Here is a 25,680-nt window from a genome sequence, read left to right as displayed (position 1 = left end):
ACTGGGTGGTAGTACTTATGCAGGATTTTAAAAACGATCATGGGAAAATTCCTTTTCAAATAAGGAGAAAACTTCTTGAGATGGAGTCCACAACTGGATTTTTATGGAGAGTTATAATTTTCTATTTTAGGGCATCAGACAAGCCTTGTGGCTTGGGAGGTTGGCATTATCACTGGGGTCCTTTTGCTTTTCCTTGGGTTAAGAAACAAAGGAAACCAGACTGACCTTATTTAAAGGGTGTCCTCTTTGATGAAATTAGTGTTTTAGTCAGAGTCAATTGGATACAAGGTCTACATTACACATGAAACCTTTTAAAAAAACATTTAAAATGTCTTACGTGTCACTCACAGGCTAGATTTGGTTTTTTGAAAAATAATAGAAATCTATATTCTCTCCCTCCTATCCCCACCCCCCTGTTGCTTTGAAAAAGAAGAGAAAAACAAATTCTTTGTAAAAAAGATACATAGTAAAGCATGTTTCCCCATTGGCTATGTCAACCCCACCCCCACAAATACATACACATACACACATATACATATACACAATACATATGTAATATGCACATATATACATATACATATACATACACGGTATACATATTTTTGTATATACATACATATAAAAACATATACACACACATGTGTATGTATGTAATTCTTTCCCCAAGTCCATCACCTCTCTCTGGAGGGTGATAAGTAGGAAGAAGATGTTTCATCTTTGGCCTTCTGGAATCCTGGTTGGTCACTGTGTTGATCAGAGATGGATTTTTTGATTATATGCACCAAATCATATAATGAATGCTATGAAAGAAGAATATGGTTTCAAGGCTTGCTAAGTGAAATAGAAATTGTAGGATTTAAAGTGTCAGATAGAAGTCGAGGTCATCACCTTGTGAATTCTGGAATCTGAAATTGGATCAGCTTCAGTGAACTCATCTTTATTTCCACATGGGAAGAGAGTCTTCACGATTTTCATGGTATGTAGGCAAACTGTTAACCTGGGCATTCAATAAAATATTGTGATAACTTCCAGCAAGTGCTTATTGGTTGTCTAACATAGGACCCTGTAGAGAATAATAATATTAGTTGACACGGGTAGTGTTTTAAGATGTGTAAAGTGCTTTATATACCTCTTGTCATTTGAGTCTCCTAGTAACTGGATGAGGAAAGTATCCCATTCCCATTTTATAGATGTGGAAACTGAGGTTCAGAGAAGGTAAGGGAGCTGTTCAAGCTAGTGAGTAGGGTGGAAGAGATTCAAACCTAGCTTTTTCTAATCATTTCTAGGATCATAGATTAGAGCTGGACAGGTTCTTAGCAGTACTATAGTCCAACCCCTACATTTTACAGATGAAGAAGCTGAGGCCAGAGAGGTTAAGGGCTTTGCCCATGATCATGAGAGTTGAATCTAGGTCTTTTCATTCCAAACCCAGTGTTCTTTCTACTGTACCACAAAATACAGATGCATGAGTAAGAAGTAAGGAAGACCTAGGATTCAAAGCCAGATGCCCCAGCTACCCATCTAGAACTCTCACAATATGATGCCTCTAGTCCTCACTTTTTTTCATTTCTCTTGTCAACATTATTTTAATTTTTAATAATGTTCAGCAGCTTCAATTCAATTGGCATTTATTTTTTGTTTATTTTTGGGGTTTTGTATTTTTTTTTTTTGCTAGGCGATGGGTTAAGTTACTTGCCTAGGGTCACACAGCTAATTAAGGGTCAAGTGTCTGAGGTTGGATTTGATCTCAGGTCCTCCTGACTCTAGGGCCCTTGATCTATCCACTGCACCACCTCACTGCCCCAAACTGGCATTTCTTAAATCTTTACTATGTACAAAGGACTCTCCTAGGCACTGAGGGAGATATAAAATTTAGGTAGGACCCATCCCTTGTTCTTATGCAGTTTACAATCTAGCAGAGGCATAAGACAGAGCTCAGTGGATAAAGCACTGGGCCTCTAGTCAGGAAGACCTGAGTTCAAATCAGATCTCAGACACTTATTAGCTGTGTGACCTTAGGCAAGTCACTTAACCTCTGTTTGCTTCAATTTCCTCATCTATAAAGTAGGGATAATAATAGCTCCTACCTCCCAGGACTGTTATGAGAACTAAATGAGATAATAATTGTAAAGTGCTTAGCATAGTGCCTGGCACATAGTGAGGGGTATTTCAATACTAGCTATTATTATTATATTTATTATATGTGACAAATGAGGGAAAACAAAAGAGCACAAGTCTTTCTGAGTTAAGTCCTTCTCAATTACTAACTATCTCCAGATTGTTAGTTTTGAGTGACTTAATCAGCAGGTTCTGTATTCATTACTATTACACATCAATTAAAGCTTGTTGATTGATCAGTATCATGAATACATTAAATAATCATGAAATGCTTTTATCTCTATAAAGTGCTGTTTAAATGGAACCTATTTAATCCTTGTGATTGCTAGTAATAATACTACTTCATAGACTGTGAAGCCTGGATAACTTTGCTGAGTCTGGTTCTTGAACCAATTATGTATTCATTAAGTTTATTGACTTTCCCTAAGCCTTCTCTGACCTTTCTATCCAATCTAGTTACCATGCTAGATCTCTCCTGCCTTTTACAACTAAACTTTTAGGAAAAGTTGTCTATACCAAATGCTTCTACTTCCTAAGTAGTCACTTTCTTTTCGACTCCTTATAATTTAACATCCACTCCAATATGCTCAATATGCTCCAATATGAGGTAATTTGCAAACACCACTCTATTGAAAATGTTCTCTCGAAGGTTGCCAATGATCTCCTCATCACCAGTCCAATGTCCTTTAATATTTTTTATTCAGTCCTCCTTGAGGATTTTTGATGGAGTTTTGATGCTGGTGACCAACCCTGCTTATTGAATATTCTCTCTTCTCTTGGCATACTCTACTGGTTCTTTTATTAATTTTCCAACTACTCCTTTTCTATTTCTTTGATCACTTTTTATCTTTTCCCTCAACTCTTTCATATGCATGTCACCCAAGTGTCTGTCTTTGTCCTTCTTTTCTTCTCCCTCCACTTTCACTCCCTTGTCAGTTTTTGTCACCCACAGATTTAGCCATCTAACATAAATAGGACTCCAGATCTACATCTGTAGACCCAACCCCCCCCTTCTGAACTCTAGGTCCACGTCTCTAAAAATTATCTCCTAGCTCTCTCCCACCCAAATATCCTAGCCTGAGACCCAAAGTAGCAAACCTCAAACCTAATGTATAGCTCTCTTCTCCTAAACCCACTTCTCTTCACCTTATTGTTTCTGTCATGGCATCCACCATTTCCCTAGTCTCCAAAGTTCATAACCTGATTGTTATTTTTTAACTCTTTTCTCTCACCCTTTCTCTCATATTTTGAGTTTGTTACCAAGATCTAAGGCTTCCCTCTCCACAAATTCCTCCATTCCTGATGGGAGGAGTGAACACCCTTGCTGGCTGATTACAATGACCTCCTTGCAGATCTTCCTTACCCCTTAAGTTCCATGTGAGTTCATATCTCAGAGTGACTGTAGAATGTTGGGGCAATAAGAGAGGGTGTTGTAGGGGACATAGGATGAGGTCTGGTTCCAGAAAGAAGTAAGGACCTTAGATGAATGGAGGTGAGGGTGAAAGACATTCAAGGTCTGAGCAAAAAAACAGAGGCAAAAGTGGTTACAACATGTTTTCGGGAACAGTGAATAGTCAAGTTTGGCTTCTGGTATCTATTACATTGATTGGGATAATTTGTTCCAACATTGCCTTGTAATTTCTAGGGCTGCTTTTTTATCTTTTTAGAAGTCTCCCAGCACCTAAGTCCTCTTTTCTTGAGTTCACAGAAAATAACCAGAAGCTCTTCAGTCTGTTGTATAAGGACTCCAGGGTATCAGTAATCAGGGCCAGCTGCATTAGGCAGTTTTAGATGGATGCAGAGATTTTGTTCTAATCAATTCTGGCTTTTTAGCACCTTATAAATCTTCCTCCAAATATACCCTGTGACTAGGAAAGGAATAACTCAAAAGGATCTGAGCTGTGTGTGGGGGTTGAAATTCATAGATTAATAGAATTGTCCAATTTTACACTTGGAAGACTTGTTAAAAGTCATCTAATCCCACATCCCACCTGAGAAGGAAGCACATTTACACTGTCCTTGACAGATAGCCATCTACCTCCTACCTAAATTTCCCCAGTCAAGGGGAGAGAACTCTGTACCAGGGCATCCTATTCTACCCTTGGGCAGCACAACTCAATAGAAATTATTTCTCTTTCCTTTGCCTTTAGTGACTTATACCCCTTTGTGCTCAGAACGAGTCTTTTCCCTTGCCTGGTGATAATTATTTGAGCATTTGGGATTTCAAACTAGAAGGTGCCTTAGAGAGAGATCATTTAGTCCAGGAGTTCTTAACCTGTGGTCCTTGAACTCTTACTGTGGAGTGATTTCAGGGTCCATGAACTTTTAAAATATATAGTTTGATAACTGTATTTCAATATAGTTGATCTCCTTGAATATTATATGTATATATATTTTTATGCACGTAAAGTATTATTCTGAGAAAGGGTTTAGACAACCGAAGGGTTAGGGTCCGTTACATTAAAAAAAAAAAGGGTAAAAACCCTTGATTTAGTCCAACTCCCTCATTTTACAGTTAAGGAAACTGAGGGCAGTGATTAAATAACAGAGGGGCAAAGCAGATGGTGTTCTGGATTTGAGGTCAGGAAGACCTGAGTTCAAGCCCCTCCCCATAGGCTGACTAGTTATATGAGCCTGGCAAGTCACTTAACCTGTGGCTCTCCGTTTCTTCATCTGCCAAATGAAGGGGATCAGATTCAATGAGTTCTAAGATCCCTTTCTATTCTAAACCTATAATCTTATGATCCTGTATACACAACTAAGTAAACATAAAGTGATATACAAACAATAAAACCATTTAAAGGGAAGAGACCATTAAACAGGGTAGTGACAGTGATGCTGATCAGAGGAGGAGGTACCTGAGTGGTGTTTTGAAGGGAGCTATGAGGTGAAGGTGAGGAGAGACTACATTACTGACATGAGGACACCATCTGTGCTGGGCTCAAATCCCTCCTCAGATACCTACTAGCTATGTAACTGTGGGCAGTGCTCCATGCCTCAGTTTCCCCATCTGTAAAATGGGGATCAAATGATATTTCTTAAGTGTCTACTAGTGCCTATTGTTCTAGGCATTGGGGCGGGTTAATACTTTTAATGATGACATCTATTCTCACAGTTTTGTTGTAAAGACCAAATGAGAAAACATCCATCCAATGATTTGCATACTTTCAAGTGCTATATAAATGCTAGCTTCTGTCCCTGTGATTACAGAGCTGGAGGGTAGAGTAAAAAAAAAAAATTCCTCTCATAACCTCTTTTCAGAGAGGGCACAAAACCTGGCTATTTCTTTATTTGCCACCAGCTGCTTTACTTGGTCTTGACTCAAAATTGTTATCATGCTCCAGGTACCTTCTGGTTCCTCCCCCACCCCCACCCCATTGAGCTGCCTTTCCTATATTATCTTTCCTCATTTAGATTGTAGGCTCCCTGAGGGCAGTTACTATAGAGCCTAACATATAGTAGGTGCTTAATAAATGTTTATTGTATTTATTGTATTATCTGTGACTTTGAGAAGTCTAATTTCTACTTTTTATTCAAAGGTGATAAAAATATTAAATAATATGAAATCAAGCACAGAGGCCTTGTGGCAATCTGCTTAAGACATTGCTTATACCCCCACCCCCCAACTTTCCATTAATCCACATTTGTTGAATACAGTTGCTAGTTTCTATAAATCTTTCTAAATCTTTCTACATTTCACACTTTTATCTATGAACTATCATGGCAAACTTTTCAAAGCCTTAGCTGAAATCAATACATACTATGTCTCTGGCACACCCCCTGCTCTACCAGGAGCAAATACGTCCCAGCTTGTGAAGGGCATGACTTAGCAGAAAGTATTCTGGTTGTAAAATCAAGATAGGCCTTGATTCTAATTCCATATCCAATACTTAGTGCCTTTTGACCATGAGCAAATTACTTTATATCTCCAAACTTGTTTTATCATCTACAAAATATACAAGCCATTAAAGTGTGAGCTGCCTCTAGAGCAAAGATTTAGAGATGAGTCCAAGGTTTTCATTCTACTGTCAGCGCATCCTTTTCTGATTAGGCTGTGGAGTATCTGAGGAGTGCCCATTGATAAAATTTTTGTGGGGAGGTATTGGTGTAATGATGGGGAAAGAATTTTAAAGAATATTATGGGATTATGATCATGATTCATTCATTCTTTTTTTTACTTCTTTTCTTTCTTTCTTTTTCTTTCTTTCTTTCTTTCTTTCTTTCTTTCTTTCTTTTTCTTCCTTCCTTCCTTCCTTCTTTCTTTCTTTCTTTCTTTTCTTTCTTTCTTTCTTTCTTTCTTTCTTTTCTTTCTTTCTTTCTTTCTTTCTTTCTTTCTTCTTTCTTTCTTTCTTTCTTTCTTTCTTTCTTTCTTTCTTTCTTTCTTTTCTTTCTTTCTTTCTTTCTTTCTTTCTTTCTTTCTTTCTTTCTTCTTTCTTTCTTTCTTCTTCCTTCCTTCCTTCCTTCCTTTCCTTCCTTCCTTCCTTCCTCCTTCCTTCCTTCCTTCCTTCCTTCCTTCCTTCCTTCCTCCTTCCTTCCTTCCTTCTTCCTTCCTTCCTTCCTTCCTTCCTTCCTTCCTTCCTCTGTCTCTCTCTCTCTTTCTTTCTTCCTCCCTCCCTCCCTCCCTCCCTTCCTTCCTTCCTTCCTTCCTTCCTTCCTTCCTTCCTTCCTTCCTTCCTTCCTTCCTTCCTTCCTTCCTCCCTCCCTCCCTCCCTTCTGTGTTGAAGGGCAGGGGGCTCAGAGCTACAACTCTCATAGCTACATATTGGCATATAATGAAAATACCAAAAGGATGGCCTATCAGGTAAATAACGTAATCCATTTAGAGATGTATCTCAAAGACAGTGTGGCATAGAAGCACATGACTGTTTCTTCTGTGAAGTATAAGTATCATCTGAAGTCAATATTCCCAAAGAACTTTGCTCATTTGTTTAACAGGGCAGTTTGGTGTTCTGTACAATCAGCACGGCCTTTTGTTTCCCAGCGGAAGAAGGGCTTAATGTTATCTTAGGGACTTTCCAGTTCAAAATGCTATGATGCTAGACTTGAATTGATAAGGTCAACACTTTGTCAGTCTGGTCTCACCCCAAGGCCCGCCTTTGGCTCAGGTGGGATGTAGGTGGGACAGTTGGGTAGGACAAACTCCTTCCTTTTCAGGCTGGACAAACTATTCTCTTAACCTGACTCAGGAATTGCTTGTCAAGAGTTGGTTTGGAATACACAGACATCACACGGGGAATGAACTGGCCAGGGTCCAGTTTTTTGTTCAAATAGTATTGATTGATATCCTCTCGAAGAACAAACCATAAAAAGCTTCATTAACAAGAACTTTCATCGATCACCAGAGCTCTAGTCAACTCTTTGTTTTTTCAGGGTAAAGAGGAAAAGAAAAAAAAGACTTACTATGGATTTCTCTAACCAGAGAACTGTGAGATCATGCTAAATTTGGGCTTCACCGTTTAGCACTTGTTAGGATCCCTGCTGAAACTAATAGACTCTATGAAGTCAGCAGAGGAAAAAGTTATCATTTGTGTAAATTATTTTCAAAAGGGCTTTAGCCATTAAAACTGATTTTGCTGTAAAATCTTATTTTGAGAATAGGTCAGGTCATTCCAAGGTCATTCTGTGTTTTGTTGATTTGTTTTAAATATCCCATAGAGTGATAGATTTAGAACTGAAAAGGGCCTCAGAGGCCAGTCAACTCCCTCATTTCACAGATGAGGAAACTGAGGCAAACAGAGTTAAATGACTTTCCTAGGGTCACACAGCTAGTAAGTGTCTGAAGCAAGCTCTGAACCTAAGTCTTTTTGACTACTATGTACGCTGCTTCTGAAAATCACTTCTTACTGGAAACTGGGATTTTGATGAGAACAAAGCCTTTCCAAATAAGTAATTATAGCATCTAAAATGAACTGAAAATAGGTCTCACATGGAGAGGCACATAATGGATGTGCTGCTGGCTGTAACATATAACAAATGAGGAACTTTGAAGAATTGGGGAAAAGGATATCATTAGGGAAATCTATGGTCGTATGGAAGGGAACAAGCATTTTAAAGTACCTACTGTGTACCAGGTACTATGCTTGGCACTTTACAAGCTTCTCTCATTTGGTTCTCACAACAACCGTGCAAAGTAGGTGCTCTTATTAGCCCCCATTTTCAACTGAGGCAGCTGAGACAAACAGAGGTTAAATGACTTGCCCAGGGTTACCCAGCTAGGCACAGTCTGCATTTGAACTCAGACCTTCCTGACTCCAGGCCCTTCCATCTATCCATTGCACCACCGTAGAGAAGATGAAGGAGTAACAGGTAGACAATGCTGTATTAAGAGAAAGCAAGGAAGACATTGAGCACACTGGGTGGACTGCTTGTGGCAAATGTATGCAATGTAAACAAGAGTTTTCAGGATGAACGGGTGTAAAAGGGAGATCTGTATGTTGGAGGGAACGTAGTTCCAATCAAGGAGAGCACATATTCATTTAGGCAGACTCATGTTTAAGATTTAGGATACTCAGCCCCTCAATTTGAAAATTCCAGAGAAGACTTGGCTTCATCGTTCCCATTGTCATTTTCAATTTGTAATCACTTCCCATCAAATACTATTACCTAAAATTGGGTTTTTCCAGTCATTATGATAGAGGAGACAAGGGTGGGCAACCTGTGGCCTCATGGCCACATGTGGCCCTCTAGGTCCCCAAGTGTGGCCCTGTGGCTAAATGTAACCCTAACCCTAAATTTGTTCTGTGAAGTTTGGATTCAAAGAGCGGCACTTGAGGACCTAGAGGCCCACGTGTGGCCTCAAGGCCGCAGGCTCCCCACCCCTGGTAGAAGTTCACTGATAGGCAGCAGGACTTTATCTTATTGCTTTTCTTGGTCCCAGACTGTGTATTCATGGTTCAAGGTGATAGTGAGATTAATGGAAATCTCAGGAATCAATACTGAAAATTCAATAAGCTCAACTTTGATATCTTCTTAAACCTACCCACTTGTTGGTCTGAGTATTAAACTGCGGTTGAGATGGTTAAAAGTGGAGACAGCTAGGCATATCAATGGCACTGGATACAAATATTTTTTTAAAAACATATCAGTACTGTGAGCTAAAAATTTGCAACCCACCAATGAGCAAGTCAACATAGTATGGGATAAATCTTGGGGTAAACATGGAATAATTTTCCTGTTAATAAGCATCTATTAAGCACCCACTGTGTAAAGGAGCTATGTTTGGGTGTTGAGGTTATAAAGAGAAAAATAAAGAAGCCCTTGCCCTCAGGGAGTTTATGCCCTAAATGTAAAACACTCCCCCCCCAATCACATCCTGGTCAAAGAAAAGGAAAAAAAAGACAGAATTTTACTGAATGTTTTAAAAAAAGTAAAATAAAAAAAAATTAACAAATAAAATTACTTTTGCTTTGTATCTTTCCAAATTCTCCTTTAGCTCTATTACCTCTGACTTTGTTCTGGTATATACGTATAGATGGATGTATATAGCATACATGTATAGATATACACACATATTTACATGTATATATTTATGTATATTATATACATATTTAAATACATACATGTAATTATGCTCAACATGGTTATTCTCTTTAGGTTCTGTTCTCATTTTTCATCACTTCAGGGGAGTTGTTCCATATTTTCTTATATACTCTGTGTGTGTATTTAGAGCACCACAAAATCCCATTGCATCAATATGTCATAATTTATTCACCATTCTCCAATTGTTGGACATATGGGTTGTTTCTAATTGTTGTTGTTTTTCTTTTGCTATTATAGATGAAGCTGCAGATGGGACTATTTTTATACAGTTAGGGGACACTCAATGTGTATAGTTGGATAGATTGATTGATTGGCTGAAAGTAGGAAGCAGAAGCAGGAAATGGGGCCCCTAAAAGTGGTACAATCCATTACTGGGCAGTTCGGAGTTGGTTGTATGTCCTTAGGTAACATTTTAATTTTTCCAAGTTTTGCAACTTTAGTAAAAACCCTGTCTCCAGACAGTAGTCTGACATTTTGACATCTGGAAAGTAACTGCATGCCCAGGGAATGCGCTCTTTTGTCCACAGGGATGTTGAGGAATTATTCCATTTCTAAAGGGGTAGTGGGGGTGAAGGACCCTTAGCATCAACTGCAGTAACCACAGCTTTTAAAGTCTGACTCATCTAGTTCTTCTAATCTGCCAACATAAATAATACCCCTTTCCTGGGTGTCATCCTGTTGAAAAAACAAAACAAACCAAAACATTTTTCAACAACAGTAGAGCCTTCTGGCATTTGTAGATGAAATATGATTTTTTTTTCTTGTGCTAATGAACTGAAGTAAAACTTCAGCAAAGCAGAATATTTGGGGAGTGCAGTGTTCTGATGAGTTCAATTTTCTGCTTATTTGAATATTAATCAGAAAGTCAAATATTTATTGAATTCCAACTATGGACAAAGGTACTGGTTGAGTTGTTATGGGTGACAGAGAACGATATGACATTGTTCTCGCTCTGTAGGGGAGTCAGTGTTGCTGACTGAGAAAGTGTGTTAGGCTTGGTGTTAGGAAAAGAATCTCAGCTCTCTCTCTCTAAACTAGCTGTGCAAGGGGGCAGCATTGGTCAAGCAGAGGTTGGCTTAGCTGGCATATGAGGGCTCTTTCATTTCTCTGTTAAAATAGCCTGTTAACTGGTCTTTCTGCCTAAATGTCTTGTTACTCGAAGCTGTCCATCATGCTACTGCCAAAGTAGTTTTCCTAATGCACAGTATGACCGTATCATTTCCCAGCTCAGAAGCTTTCCATAGCTCCCAACTGTCTACTGAAAAAGATCTGTAAACCTTGAAATGCTCTGTAAACAGTTGTTGTTGTCCTTACTGAACAAAAAATGAACTCTTTGGCCTGGCTTTTACTGACTGTCCTAATCTAGATCCAGCCCACATTCTTACTTCTATTTCATGGTATTCTGTCTCCTTGGAGGTTTCTAAATTGCAGACAAGCATTTGCCCTCTGTCCCTGCTGGACCCTTCTTTCATTGGTGAGTTCTCAACACCTCCATTTTGAGGATGGGTCCAGATCTACCATTGTTTATCCTCTAATCTTTGCCACCATGCTACTATATCAGTTACCCTTCCCCCTTTTCAGCTCTCTTCTGAGTCTAATCTTTTCCCCATTAGAATATAAGCTCCTTAAGGGTAGAGATTTTTTTTTTCTTTTTGATAATATTTGTATCCACAATGCTTGGCACGTAGAAAAATGTGTAATAAATACTTATTGACTTGACCTGAAGCTCTTTCTGAATTTCACCCTCTGCATTCTACCTGGGTGTATTTGTCCACACCATTTCTCATGACCTGGAAAACTCTTACTCCCCTTCCCCATTTCTGCCTATTAAAATCCTTCCCAGCTCTGGTGCTACCTTCTCCGTGATACTTTTCCTGATTCCTCCCAGTTAGGCATAACCCTTCTTTCTCCTCATGCCACTCTTTTTAATCTCACTTATGTCCTGATAACATTCTAATTTATATTTTAATTATTTATGTACATGTTGTGTACATTTGTGTTCAGTTGTTAGTGTCTTCTCCCCCTCCCCCCAATTACTTTTTATATGTTTTGTATTGACTTAGCTATGTCCATGCTGTTCTCCTCAAATGGAATGTAAGCCCCTTCAAAGCATGTGTTGTATGTGTTGAATTTATAGTCTACTAAGACCCCCGATCCTTTTAAAAAAATTATATAATTTTTTAATCAGCAAAAATCTTCCTTTCCCTCCCATCTCAATTCTCCATCCCCCAACTGAGAATGAAAGAAAAATAAAATCCCTGTCACAAATGCAAATTTCTGCATTGCCCATGTTCAAAACAATGTTTCATTCAGTACTCTGAATCCTTACTTCTCCTCTCTATTAGGAAGAAGGTAGCATGTTTCATCACCAGTCTTCTAGAATTGGGGCTGGTCATTAGCTGATCAGAGTTGTTTTCCTTTACCGTTTCATTATCATTGTATAAATTGTTCTCCTGGTTCTGCTCACTTCTGTTTGCATCACTTTACATAAGTCTTTCCAGGTTTTTCTGAAACCATCCCCTCCATCATTTCTTATAGCACAATTGTGTTCCATCATATTTATATACCATAACTTGGTCAGATATTCCCCAGTTGATTGGTACCTCCTCAGATTCCCATTTTTTGTTGCCTCAGAAAGAAGTGCTATAGATATTTTTATACATGCTTGGAGTTTATTTTGTTCAGTCATTTTTCAGTAGTGTCCTACTCTTCTTGACCCCATTTGGGGTCTTCTTGGAAGAGATACTGGAATGGTTTGCCATTTCCTCCTCCATCTCATTTTACAGATGAAGCAAGTAAGGCAAATAGGGTAAGTGACTTGCCCAGGGTCACACAGCTACTAGGTGTCTGAGGCTGGATTTGAACTCAAGAAGATGAGCCTTCCTGATTCTAAACCCAGTGCTCTATCCACTACCCCATCTAGCTGCCCCAGAGTTTATTTTACTTAAGACTAATCCCTCCCTTAATTACCCTCTGTTTAATTCCCTCTTCCCTCTTCTCTCTTTTCTCTCCTATTTCCCTGTTGACATAAAATGTATTTCTGTATCCAACTTTGTATGTGTGTGTTTGTACATTCTTCTCTCCTTTGAGTTCAGATGAGAATGAGGTCCTTCCTCCTTGTTTGTGTAGATAGATAATTATTTGTGTACTCTGATTATGTGAGATAAAATTCCCTAACCTTCTCTATTTTATTCTTCTTCCCTTCTTTCCATACCCCTGAATCTTTTCAGAGGAACTATAGTCTGACCATGCCTCTCCTAAACTATACTCACTTGTAAAGTCAATTTTTGGAATACAAGTGTTATGGCTTGACATTTATTCTGACATTTTTTTTCCTTTGTTAGATTCAACCCCAGGTTCCAGCCTGTCCAGATCTTTTGGGACTGAGAGTCTGTAATCCAGCATGATTTAAAGTGAGGTCTCATAGAGAAAAGGGAAGACTGCGGTTTCCCAATCTTACCATTTCTTCTTCTCTTCCTTTAGGAGCTTTTGTTGTGTGCTGGACTCCTGGGTTAGTAGTCCTGCTCCTGGACGGTCTAAATTGTACTCGCTGTGGTGTGCAGCACGTCAAAAGGTGGTTCCTGCTGCTGGCCCTACTCAACTCGGTCATGAACCCGATCATTTATTCCTACAAAGATGAAGAGATGTACAGCACCATGAAGCGCATGATCTGCTGTTGTTCTCGTGGTGAAACCCCAGAGAGGAGGTCTTCCAGGATTCCATCCACAGTCTTAAGCAGGAGCACTGACACCTCCAGTCAGTATATGGAAGACAGCATTAACCAAGGGACGATATGTAACAAAGGGCACTCCTGAGCTTGAGACTTACCATGTGTCTGCCGCGTGTGGGGAAACCCTTACTACTCCGGCTCCAGGGATGTCCCCCCTCTTTCTCTCTAACGTGTGAATGATAGTCACCGCGCAGAGGAAATCTCTTAGAAAAATAGATATTAAAGGTGGTTGTCTTTAATAGAGACAAAGTACAATATCATTTGAAGTCTTAATAAATCAATGTAGTTTTAAAAGCATACAAAGTATGCTATAAAGAGAGGACACAAGCCATTTAGAAAATGGCAAATGACACAGCAGAGTCATACTTATTACTACATCTTGTCCCCCTCCAGTGCATTCTTGTGTCCTGGGAACTTACACTTTTTAACTGCTTTCTTTTATGTTTTCCAAGGATGGAATCAAGAGACTTTATGCTGGGAATTCTTCATCTAGGGTCCATGGGCCTTAGATTTCAGAGGGGCACAGGGCATGAACTTGGATGGCAAAAAAAAAATTGCATCTTTACTTCCAAATAACTCATTTCCTTTGTAATCCTATGTATTTTGTTTTATGCATTTAAAAAGAAGATTCTGAGGAAGGCTCCGTAAGTGTTAGCAGACTGCCAAAGGTGTTCATGGCACACATGTACACAAAATGAAGAATCCATTCTGCAGGCCAAAGAATGATTCTTGACCCATTTTCTCTATCTGCTTGCCAAACCTATGTAGATGCATGTATTTAACATTTAAAAAAAATGCTTCAGTGCTGAGACATAATTCTACAAATGAAACTAGTACCAGCAGCTGAACTTTTAATAGGAACCCTACCTGCAGTGAGAATCAGTGTAGACCCCAGGTACAATCTTCTTTTCTTTGTTTTAATTAAAATCAAATGTAATTTCTGGGTTCCAGATGAATTGCTTAACTGAAATAGTAAATCTTTTAAAATAGAAATTATCTTCACTTAGTATGCACATGTGTGTTTGCACGTATCTATGTATGCATTTGCATTTCTTAATCTAAACACCAGGATGCATTCCCAGGCCACACAGTTTAGGGGGCCCTATACATTCTGCAGCACGGTTTACCCTTGGTGGTCTAAGAAACAAAGGCTGTAACAGCAGACCCCCCAACGATGGGACTTCAGGAAAGGAGAATGAAAGTGATGTTGGAAATCAAGATGAGTCCATTCCTTGCAAGGTCCCTTCTGAATCAAAGCCTTGGGTCTGATGTGCTCCCCCAACTGGAGGCCCTGTTTCCAGATGGTGATTTTGAAATCACTGTCTTGCCTGAGTCTCTCAGGATGCTTCTTTACCCCTCCCATTTTGCAGTAGATGGCAGACAAGCTTCAGGTGGTTGCTTTACCTGTGGACTGAATTCCGATCAGGGATAGGTTCTGAGCTTTTTGGAAGAGCCCAAGGTGCCCTGTCCCAAGTCAGTTTGGTCCAAAGTCTAGAACATTTAAAGCACAGTAGGCCACAGCTACCATTTTTATAGATTATGAAGCATTCTGATTTTTAAAAAGTGTAATGTCAAGATAGTTGTCATAGTATTTATGTGGTTTGCATAAGAAGTTTACATTTTTTTTTTGGCATGGGTGAGCAAAAACAGGGAATGAGAAGATTTGAAAAGTGATATTCTTAGATTATCTAGTAAAGATAGAGTGTTCTGATCCCAAGGTGTAGACCACCACTTGACCTACCCCACCCCCACCCCACCCTCCAGAAAAAGATATAGAGAGTTTGTGAAATCATTTATAAACCTACCCTTCCCTCCCTCCCCACCCAACCCCCTAATAAAATAAGACTTCTTCAAAGCCAGGTTTCATTTTCTTTTGTTAACGGTCATTGTTGTTTTTTCTGTCTGTTTTTGAAATGAAAATGTATCAGTGTTAATGACAGCGTGTTTCTATTGCATAAGAAAAATCCAACCTTACCACAAAGTGCAATCTCGGGATGTTTTATGTTGGCATTTCAGAGCTGCAGCTGGCCAGAGGGTGGAGAATGGAAATTGAATTCTAGTCCCTGAATAGCCACTAAGGGATCTTTAAATGTTTTATTTCAAGGAAACAACCATTCCCCCCTCCCCCTCCAGCAGCAGCCATGTCATATTTTGGCTGGTGTCTGGAGAGGATTCAAAGCATGGTGGCTTGAACTGGAATGATCTTGTTTGTGTTTCTGTGAGTGTGTGTGTGTGTGTGTGTGTGTGTGTGTGTGTGTGTGTGAGAGAGAGAGAGAGAGAGAGAGAGAGAGAGAGAGAGAGAGAATGCCTGCTTGTGTTTCAGTGGTGAGAGATCTTTAACTAAGAAGTTCATAGAAATTGAGCCCCAAGTCTGACACTTTATGCTTGGGTAATCTTGGGAAGGTCACAACTTCCCTGGGTCTCAGTTTCCTCATCTATAAAATGAAAGGGTAAGATTGGATAACCTCCTAGTTTCCTCTCATCACTAAGTCTAGCTGTCTCTGATCTTGAGCCACTCAAGTTTGAGTAATGACAAGTATTAGAATCGTGGGTGCCTAGATTTAGGGCTGGGAGACATCTCAGAAGTTAGCTAGTCTAATGCCCTCTGCCCCTACAATTTTACAGATGAGGAAATGGATATTCAAGAAGGTTAGGTGACTTGCCCAAAGTCTCACAGGTAGTGAGACAGACAAGATTTGAAACCAGGTCCTCTGACTCCCAATCCATCCAGCATTCTTTCCATTTAAACATCTCATAAACTACTAGGAACATTCAAGAAACCAACCAATAAGCATTTTTCCATGTGTACATACAAGAATAAAGGAAGGTTTATTCCCTCCAGCTCTCAGGATTCCTAACTGACCTTGAAGCTTTCAAGATGATATTATTATTCAAACTCTGGTAGAAAATATTGGCTCCTTCGAAATAGTTTATAATCCAGAAGACCTCTTACTTCTCATCCAAGCCTGAGGATTGGTTCTCTTCTGTTTAAAATTTCAAGAACTGTATAGGAAAATTCCTATAAATGTCTACTGATAAGTCAAATTTGGTCCATTGGTAATTGAAAGTAGATTCGAAACAATTAATCATTGGGAGCTTGTTGAAATTCTGAGTAAAGCAAAGAATTTATCAATTTGGATAGCAATTAAGTTGTGTGCGTGTGTGTGTCTGTGTCTGTTTGCGTGTTGGGAGGGATTATTCACAATGCATCCTTATTTAAAGGACATAAAATACTTGCTATTGTTCAGTCATGCCCAATTCTTCCCAACCCCATTTGGGGTTTTCTTGGCAAACATAATGGAGTGGTTTGCCATTTCTTTTTCCAGTTCATTTTACAGATGAGAAAACTGAGGCAAAGAGGGTTAAATGACTTGCCCAGGGTCACACAGCTAGTAAGAGTCTGAGGCCAGATTTGAACTCAGGAAGATGACTCTTCCTGACTCCAGGTCCAGTATTCTATGGGCTGCACCACCTAGTTGCTCTTGAGTTTCTACCCATCCTTTAAACCGTATGAATTGCCCTCTGCTTTCAGACTTCCCACAGAACATTGTTTTATCCTTCTCTGCTATATTTATAGTTATCTCTTTGCGTACTTGTCCCTTTACTAGACTGTAAGCTCCATAAGGGGAAGAATCATGTCCTTTTTTTTTTTTTAATGTACTAAATACGCTTAATGGTTTTTTTTTCAATTAAGACCACATTCCCCTTCCACAATCCTTATAACATGCAAAAGCAAACAAGGCAAATTCCTACTAGGCATTTAGAAAGTTTCTAGTTTTCTTTTGTATATTCTCTTCCCACATTGGATAGTAAGCTTCTTGAGGGCAAGTAATGTCTTTATTTTGCTTATTTGTATCCCTAGCACTTAGGACTGTGCCTGGCACATTGCAGACGCTTAACTAATATTTGTTCACTATTGTACACGTAAGATATGTTCTCTCATAAATTATCACTTTACCACTATATGGGAATACAGGAACAGAGAATATATACAATCAAGGACACAAATGGACAGTACATGTGTCCAGTTAATGTGTCAAGAGGGCGCTTGAATGCCATGACAAGGACAACTCCCACCTTTGACACTTCAGGGTTGCTTATGTCCTCTGGTGGGGCCATAATGCAGTTTTCTACTGCTCTGTTGGTCACATCCTCTCTGCTGGGTATTGCTGTGCTGGCTTCATGGTCCAATTACATGGACCTCGTGGTCTGTACTGGGGGACTAGCCACCAAGCCTAGGTCTAATGAGGATGCACACAATGCTGCTGATGCCATTCCACAAGTGGGTGATGCTGGAGAGCCTGTTTCTGGGAGAATTGTGATGATGTATAAAGAAAGTACTTGGAAGAGAGATTCTGGAGCAGGTGGAAACATGATATAACTGGTTCTGGTCAACTAACCACATGGTGAATAGCAGTCCCTCTGATCAAGTGCAGTTTTGGAGACAGAACTGAGAGTTACATTTAGAAGGTACAACCAAGCACGTCCTTGGCTTCTCTCTTCTGGTTTGGCCTCTTCTGTCTGAGTGATTTTTTCCCACTGACAGCGTCCAGTGAGAGACATTCTATAAAGGGAGAAGATTTGTGCACTCCAGTATGTGGCCCTGTGAATACAAGTCTTGGTCTTTCTCCTTGTTTTTTTAGGTGAAGGAGATTAATTTGGAAGCTATGACCTTGTGAGTTTCAAAAGATCAAGAGAGTGAGACAATTGAGATCCAGCAGATCTGAGAGTCTAGTACATCTGGGTTCTGTAGCCAGTCCAGCCTTTATGCCCTGAGGAGCAAGGAATGACTTTAGGGGGGCATTCCCAGCAATAGCTGAGATGAGGACCCATTTGATAACCAAGATGCCTTTGGAAGAGAACTTGGTAGAAAGTGTGATATGAGTTGGCTCTCCCAGAGACCAAATGGCATTGGGGTGGATGTTTGCACTTCTGTTCTTGCTATATAATTGAAGTAAGTATCCCTTTGTAAAAGTTCATTAGTATTCGTGGGTTAAATGAGATCCCAATCCCAACCAGCTGGGTAGTGCAATGGATAGGACACTGAGTTCAAATCTGGCCTCAGACACTTACTTACAAGCTGTATCACCCAGGGCACATTATTTAGTTTCTGTCTGCCTCAGTTTCCTCAACTAGTGAATGAGGGTAATAATAGCACCTACCTGTCAGGGTTGTTGTGAAGATGAAATGAGATAATAATTGTAAAGTGCCTAGCACAGAGTAGGCACTATATAAATGTTTGCAATTATTATTCACTGATGGGTTTATAGTGAAGGACTCAAGGTGATGTCATTAGAGAAGAGGTCCTGCAACTTTTTTTTTGTTCCCTTAATAATATTTTATTTTATTTCCAATTACATGTAAAGATAGTTTCAACATTCATTTTTCTAAGATTTTGAGTTCCAAATTTTTCTCCCTCTCCCCCTTCCCTTCTCCCTCCCCAAGACAGCAAGCGATCAGATGCAGGTTATATATGTACAATCACGTTAGACCTATTTCCACATTAGTTATGTTGTGAAAGAAGAATCAGAACAAAAGAGAAAAAGAATGAGAAATTTAAAAAAGCAAAAATAGTATAAAATAGTATATTTCAATCTGCTTTTGGACTCCATAGTTCTTTCTCTGGATGTGGTTAGCATTTTCCATCATGAGTCTTTTGGAATTGTCTCGGATCTTTGTGTTGCTGAGAATTGATAAGTGTATCATAGTTGATTATCGCATAATGTTGTTGTTATTATGTACAATGTTCTCCCGGTTCTGCTCACTTCACTCAGCATCAGTCCATACAAGTCTTTCCAGGTTTTTCCGAAGTCTACCTGCCCATCATTAGTATTCCATTACGTTCACATACCACAACTTGTTCAGCCATTCCCCAATTGATGAACATCCCCTCAATTTCCAATTCTTTTCACCACCAAGAGTGTCCCTGCAACTTCTTAAGGAATACTGGAACTGAGGTCAACGCGTAGTTGGCTGAGTTCCGGGAGATGCAGGCTAGAGAGGACTGGGCATGTTGACTCTACTCCGCCTTGGATGTTCTTTGACTCTACTAAGTACCTTTACTGATCTCATGCTCCCTAAACTGCTCTGTGTTACCACATTTTGATTGGGTCTCTTCGGGGTCACCTGCCTGCTATCTTAGCTCCAATCTAATACGATGAATATTCTCTCAGGCTATGATTAAGTTTGTTCTTTTGTCTCTCTTGTGTCTGGGGCTGAATAATAGTCTGTGTTTTTTAGACAGTTATATGATTTAGGATTAGAAATTCCTCTATTTAACCCTCAAATGATTTTTTGGGGGAGTGTCTGCTAAAGATGCCCCTTAAGAGCTGTGTGGAAGCTACCATAGGATGTCTACTTGACTCCCAAAATCCTCTCCAACTTGGCATGCAAATTAATGAAAGCCCTTACAAAAGCTAAGCCAAGGAAGCAAGGTTATTTTCTTCCACTCACCAAGATCTTATTATTTTGTGTGTGTTAGCAATAACAGGAATACACTACAGGAAGTAAATTATTTTCAGTTTGGGAAGCAACACAATATATATATTGCCAAGAGAACTGGAAACAGTGAAATGTGGGAATCATTTGAAAGACTTGGAGATGTTTTAGGTTGGACAAGAGAAGATTGGAGGTGAGGGAGGGCAGGATAGCTGTCTTCAAATACATGAAAGACTTTCAAGTAGAAGAGAGATTAGATGTTCTGGTTGGCCCCAGAGGGCAGAATTATGTGTAGACTTTGCAGAGAAACAGATTTAGGCTTTGAGGTATGGACAAACTTCCTAACAGAGCTAAGGCTGCCGTGCAAGGCAGCCGGGTTTCCTGTCACTGCAGATGTTGAAACAAAGATTGTATGAGCACTTGACAGGGGATTTTTGCTCAGGTATGCCTTGGAACAAAAGGTCTTTTGATACCCCTTATCACTCTGGGACGCAGTGAATGTGTGAATAAGAACTGACTGTGTCAGGAGATAATCCCTTGTTAAATATGTTGTAGGCTTATTTAGATATGGATTGTAGTAAATGAACTTCAAGGTTCCTTACAACTTAGAGATTCTGTGGACTAATGAAGGCCTTCCCTATGCAGGGATGGACAGGGGAAATGATTCTGTAATAACTTTTTTTTTTTAGGCAATTGGAGTTAAGTGACTTGCCCAGGGTCACATGGCTAGTAAGTGTCAAGTGTTTGGTCTGAGGCCAGATTTGAACTCAGTTCCTCCTGACTTCAGGGCTGTTGCTGTATCCACTGAGCCACCTATGCATTCCTCTCCAAACACCGTTTCTGACTCTCTGGACTTTCTTCATCATGTCCCTATCTGGGTACCTTCTCCCTCTTCCCATTTCCCAGTATGTGTTGTTTTCTCCTTTTAGAATGTATGCTTCTCGAGGGGAGGCGTTGCCTTTCTTTTTTGCTTGTATTTGCATCTTTGTCATAGCACAATGCTTGGCACAAAGTGTTTAGTATGTACTGTTGACTTCATCTGGTAAGTTATACAACTAATTTCCTCAGGAATTTCCTAGTCTGTTGAAAGCATTGGTCCAGTCTCTATCCGTCTCTGGACTCCATCCTTCGCTTCACACCTTGAAAGTATTCTCTGCCCCTGGGGTATCTCCAGAACCTCCATTTGAAGGCCTAGGCCAGCCATGTCTTTATGCCTCTCTAGATTACAGTCCTAGACATTCTCTATAATGCCTCCTATGAGTTGGGTACCATTATCTCCCCCTCATCCCACCACACTTTTCAGCTCCAGAGGAGAGAGTGAGGCTGGTGCCTTTGCACAGCCCTCCCTCACTTAAATCCAATTCATTTGCATGTCATGGCATCACCTCCCTGATACCATGGTCTTCTTCAAGAAGGAAGGACAAACAACAATTATCTTACCCCATCGGAATGTAAGTTCTTTGAGGGGGGAGATTTTTCTGCTTGTATTCCTATTACCAGAACTTAGTACAATACTTAATAAATGCTATGACTTGTTGAGTATCATTTGCTAGGTGCTTCAGTGGATAGAATGTTCCACTTTCGACCAAGACAACTTAAAGTCAAGAAGACAAGGTCAGCAAGATGTGAGTTCAAATCCTGCTTCAGATGCTTTACTAGCTGAGTGAACATGGAAAAAAATCACTTAATCTCTCTCAACTTCAGTTTCCTTATCTATAAAATAGGATAATAATAATACTCAAATTACTAGGTTGTTAAGGATCAAATGAGATAATATATTTAAAGCACTCTATAAATACTAGCTATTATTAATATCCCTATTTTACTTTTATTTAAAAAAATAGGGTTCTCCCAAATAGATCAGTGTTTAGCTATGCAGCAATTTTGTATAATTATTTTCCAACGTATGCTTACACATTTTGTTTTCCTTTCAAAGAAATCTCAGTATAGAGGGACAGCCTACGTTTATTCCAATATAGCTTATGCCATAAAAAGAGAATAACCAAAAGGTAGCAGTGTCAACTTCTTAATTAATTATTGTGACTCACTTTTCATTAGTATTCACCAGGAGTGAGCTTTCTTAAAGATTAAAAATGTCCTCAGGCCATGCCAAGGAGGTACATTTGGAAGTAGTGAAGAGTACTTTCCTTGGTCTGAAAATGAGGTCCTTTCTGTAAGTCAAGAGAGGGTCAGTGTAGAACAGAGTAGTTCCAGGTCTCTTGAGGTGGGAGGGCAGTGGCTGATAACTTGGCCATAACAGGGGAAGTCCAAGACTGAGGTTTAAACTATTTAACATCTATGTGGTCTTCTTTCTGCCTGTTGGCAAAAGCCCTGGCCTAGTGTTGGAATCAAACAGGGGGCATTGAATGATATTGTTACATCTTTTCCCTAGAATTACCTCAAGAAATGATATTCCTCTGATCCCATTAAATTATTAAGGAGAAACTCTTATTATAGCCACTTGCCCATTTGCTTAAAGTAAAGAAACATATGTCCAATTTTGGGGGGTGAGAGGGAAGGGAGAAATCAATCACCTTGTGATTTTATTGGTAAAGAAAATTTCCAAGGAGAGATCTCTCACGGTCAATACATATTGACACCTACTCTGCCATTATGATTCATAGCCTGAGACATTGAAAGGTTAAAGTTAAATCCAAGGTCATGTAGCCAGTATATGTCAAGACTTAAGGCAGGACTTAAATCCAGGTTTTCCTGGCTCCGAGCCTAGTTTTCTATACTTTATGCAATTCTGCCTCTCCTGTGTCCAATTAGTAGGGAGAAAAATATAGATTTCATTTGCTTTCTATTATTTATTTATTTATTAATTTTGTAAGGTATCCAAAGCATTTTATTTTTTCATTTGTATACATTTAGTTTTATTGATTTGTTTTTCTTTTACAAATATTTACAGATCACTCCTACTTCATAAGTGGTCTTTTATATTAAAGTAAAAGAAGTAAAACTAATAATGCAGTGACTTCATCTGAAACTTCATTCATTCAACATTTCACATCTGTTGTACCTCCTCAAAAAAAAAAAGAAAACGAGCAGAAATCTATTTTCTTTCCCCATTCCAATCACATTGAAAAATAAAAATAAAGCAAAATTTTCGTGATAAATATCCCTGGTCAAGCAAAACAAATTTTCCCCAATGGCTGTACACAAAAGTATTTATGTCTCATTCTGCACCCTAAATCCGTCGTCTCTCTGTAATGGAGGGCATGTTTCATCATCGGACTCATGAATGATTATTGTATTGATCGTAATTCTTACGATCTTTCTTACGGCTTTCAAAGTAGTTTGTTTTTACACTCTTATTGCTGTATAAATTGTTCTCCTGGTTTCATTCTTCTTTGGTTTATAGAAGTCCTCAAAGTTGTTCATTTTTATAGTATTGATGTTATAGTACAAATTGTTCTGTTTCTGCTCACTTCATTCTGCATCAGTTTATGTAAGTCTTTCTATGCCTTTTTTGAAGTAATTTCTTACAGCATGGTACTACTCCATCACATTCCCATAGCCTCAACTTATTTAGCCATTCCTCAATTGATGGATTTCCCGTTGGTTTCCAGTTTTTTGTCACCATAAAAAGAGCTGCTGTAATTTTTTTTGTACATATGGGACTTTTTCTTCTTTCTTTGATATCTTTTGGGTATAGACCTAACTGGATCGAAGGGTGTACAGTATTTAGTAACTTTTTTGTGGATAATTCCAAATTGCTTTCCAGAAGAGTTGTACCCATTCACAAGCTCAACAATAGTTTAATAATGTGCCTATTTTCCATTGGCCTCACCAACATTTATCATTTTACTTTTTTTTTTGGTTATCTTTGCCACTCTGAGGGGTTAGAGTAGAATCTCAGAATTGCTTTAATTTACATTTATTTAATTAGTAATGATTTGGAGTCTTTATTCATATGCTATAAATAGCCTGGGTTTCTTCCCTTAGGAACTGTCTGTTCATCTCCTTAGACCATTTATCAGTTGGGAAATGGCTCTTTTTCTTATAAATTTGAAGCAGTTCCTTATATGTCTTAGAAATGAGACCTTTATCAGAGAAACTTGCTGCAAAGATTTTTTTCCCCTGGTTAATCGTTTCCCTTCTAACCATAGCTTTCTTAGATTTGTTTTTGTAAAACATTTTTTAATTTTATGTAATCAAAATAATCCCTTTTACCTTATATGTTCCAGATCTAGGTAGCACAGTGAGACCTTGGGGCAAGTCACTTAATCTTCTCTGACTTAGTTTCCTCAACTATAAAATGGGAATGATAATAATAGTACCTAACTCCTAGGGTTGTTGTGAGGATTAAATGAGATAGTATGTGTAAAGTACATACTACAGTGCCTGGTACTTAATAGATACCATATAAATGCTAGCTATTATTATTTTTATTATCTAGCTATTTCTTGTTTGTTCATGAATTTGCCTTTAAGCAGGTAGATGGCACAGTTGATAGAGCACTGGGCCTGAAGTTAGGAAGATCTCAGTTCGAATTCAGCCTCAGACACTTACCATTGAGCAAATCACCTAACTTGTATTTGACTCAGTTTCCTCAGCTATAAAATGAGGATTATAATAGCACCTATCTCACAGGATTGTTGTGAGGGTCATATGAGATAGCAGTTGTAAAAGGGCTTAGCGTGCAGTTTGGCATATAGTAGATGCTTAATAAATGCTTTTAACCTTGTTCCTATCCATGTACCTGATAAGTAATTTTTTCCCCATGTTTCGCCAATTTGTTTATGATGTGACCTTTTATATCTGGGTCAGTCTCCATTTGAAGTTTACCTTTGTGACAAGTGTTTATTTACTACTTAATGGGCAAGTTAATGGACATTTACAAAAGAAGAGGAAGATATAGTCTCTTCCTGTAATGGAGGTACAATATAATATGTTAAACCAGTACAGAATAATATAATGCAGTATATTAAGCGACAGAAGCAAGTGTTCTTAACCTGATGTTAATGAACTTCTTTTTTTAATATTTTGATAATTGTATTTAAATATAATTGGCTCCCTTTGTATGTCTATGTATTTTATTTTGTACATCAAAAAAAAAACAACTCATGATTCCAAAAAACATGCCTTTTTATAGAGTATGAATTTTCCTTATGAGTACAAGTAGTCACTGGTAACTTTATGGAAAGGGTATAACCAGGCTAGGCATTGAAAGAATTCAATTCCACAAATATTTATTAAACACCAATTATATATAAGAATTGGATTGCTAGAAAAGAAGGTGGTGAGAGTTTTGGAGGGCAGAGGATAATGAATGAAGGAATGGAGGGTTTGGGGGCAGCAAAGTGGCACAGGGCAGATGGGTAGCACAGTGGATAGAGCACCTGGCCTGGAGTCAGGAAGGCTCATCTTTGTTAGTTCAAATCCAGACACTTCCTAGCTTACTAGGTCACTTAACCCTGTTTGCCTCAGTTTCCTCATCTGTAAAATGGGCTGGAGAAGGAAATGGTGAACTACTCCAGTATCTTTCCCAAGAAAACCCCAAATGGAGTCATAAAGAGTCAGACACAACTGAAAAATGAGTGAACAAACAAAAGAAAAGGAGACCACCTTTTACAGGCAGCACTTGTGGACCCAACAGCTCATTCATAGAGGCTTTCCCTTCACTGATGCAAGTTTCAACCCATCCAGATGTTCTTATACTGTGTGATTCTTGTCCATGTCCTCCCACAGATTCTTCCTGGAGGTTCTATCCGCTATGATGGAAACTTTCCTCTAGGTCTTTTAACATACTTGTGGGTACCCAGGCAATACTCAAGATGCCCATCTATCATTCCCTGTTCTCACTACTTGACTTTCCCACCTACCTTTCTGATCACGCATTTCCCTTTCTT

At 39.0% G+C, this 25,680-nt stretch overlaps 1 protein-coding gene across 1 annotated transcript in view; it reads left to right on the top strand.

Moving 5' to 3' along the window:
- Positions 1-13,989, top strand: part of LPAR3 (lysophosphatidic acid receptor 3) — a 123,220-nt gene extending 109,231 nt beyond the window's left edge. Inside the window, exon 3 of the mRNA XM_020988719.2 lies at positions 13,141-13,989. Within this exon, the coding sequence (XP_020844378.1) occupies positions 13,141-13,472 (332 nt within the window). The 3' untranslated portion in view covers positions 13,473-13,989. The remainder of the gene's footprint in view (positions 1-13,140) is intronic.
- Positions 13,990-25,680: the final 11,691 nt, after the last annotated feature.

Source organism: Phascolarctos cinereus, unplaced genomic scaffold, assembly GCF_003287225.1.
Source record: "Phascolarctos cinereus isolate Bilbo 61053 unplaced genomic scaffold, phaCin_HiC Scaffold_5;HRSCAF=322, whole genome shotgun sequence".
NCBI classification, from domain to species: Eukaryota; Metazoa; Chordata; class Mammalia; order Diprotodontia; family Phascolarctidae; genus Phascolarctos; species Phascolarctos cinereus.
Note: the sequence above shows the minus strand (reverse complement) of the source record. Positions and strands in the feature narration are given on the sequence as shown.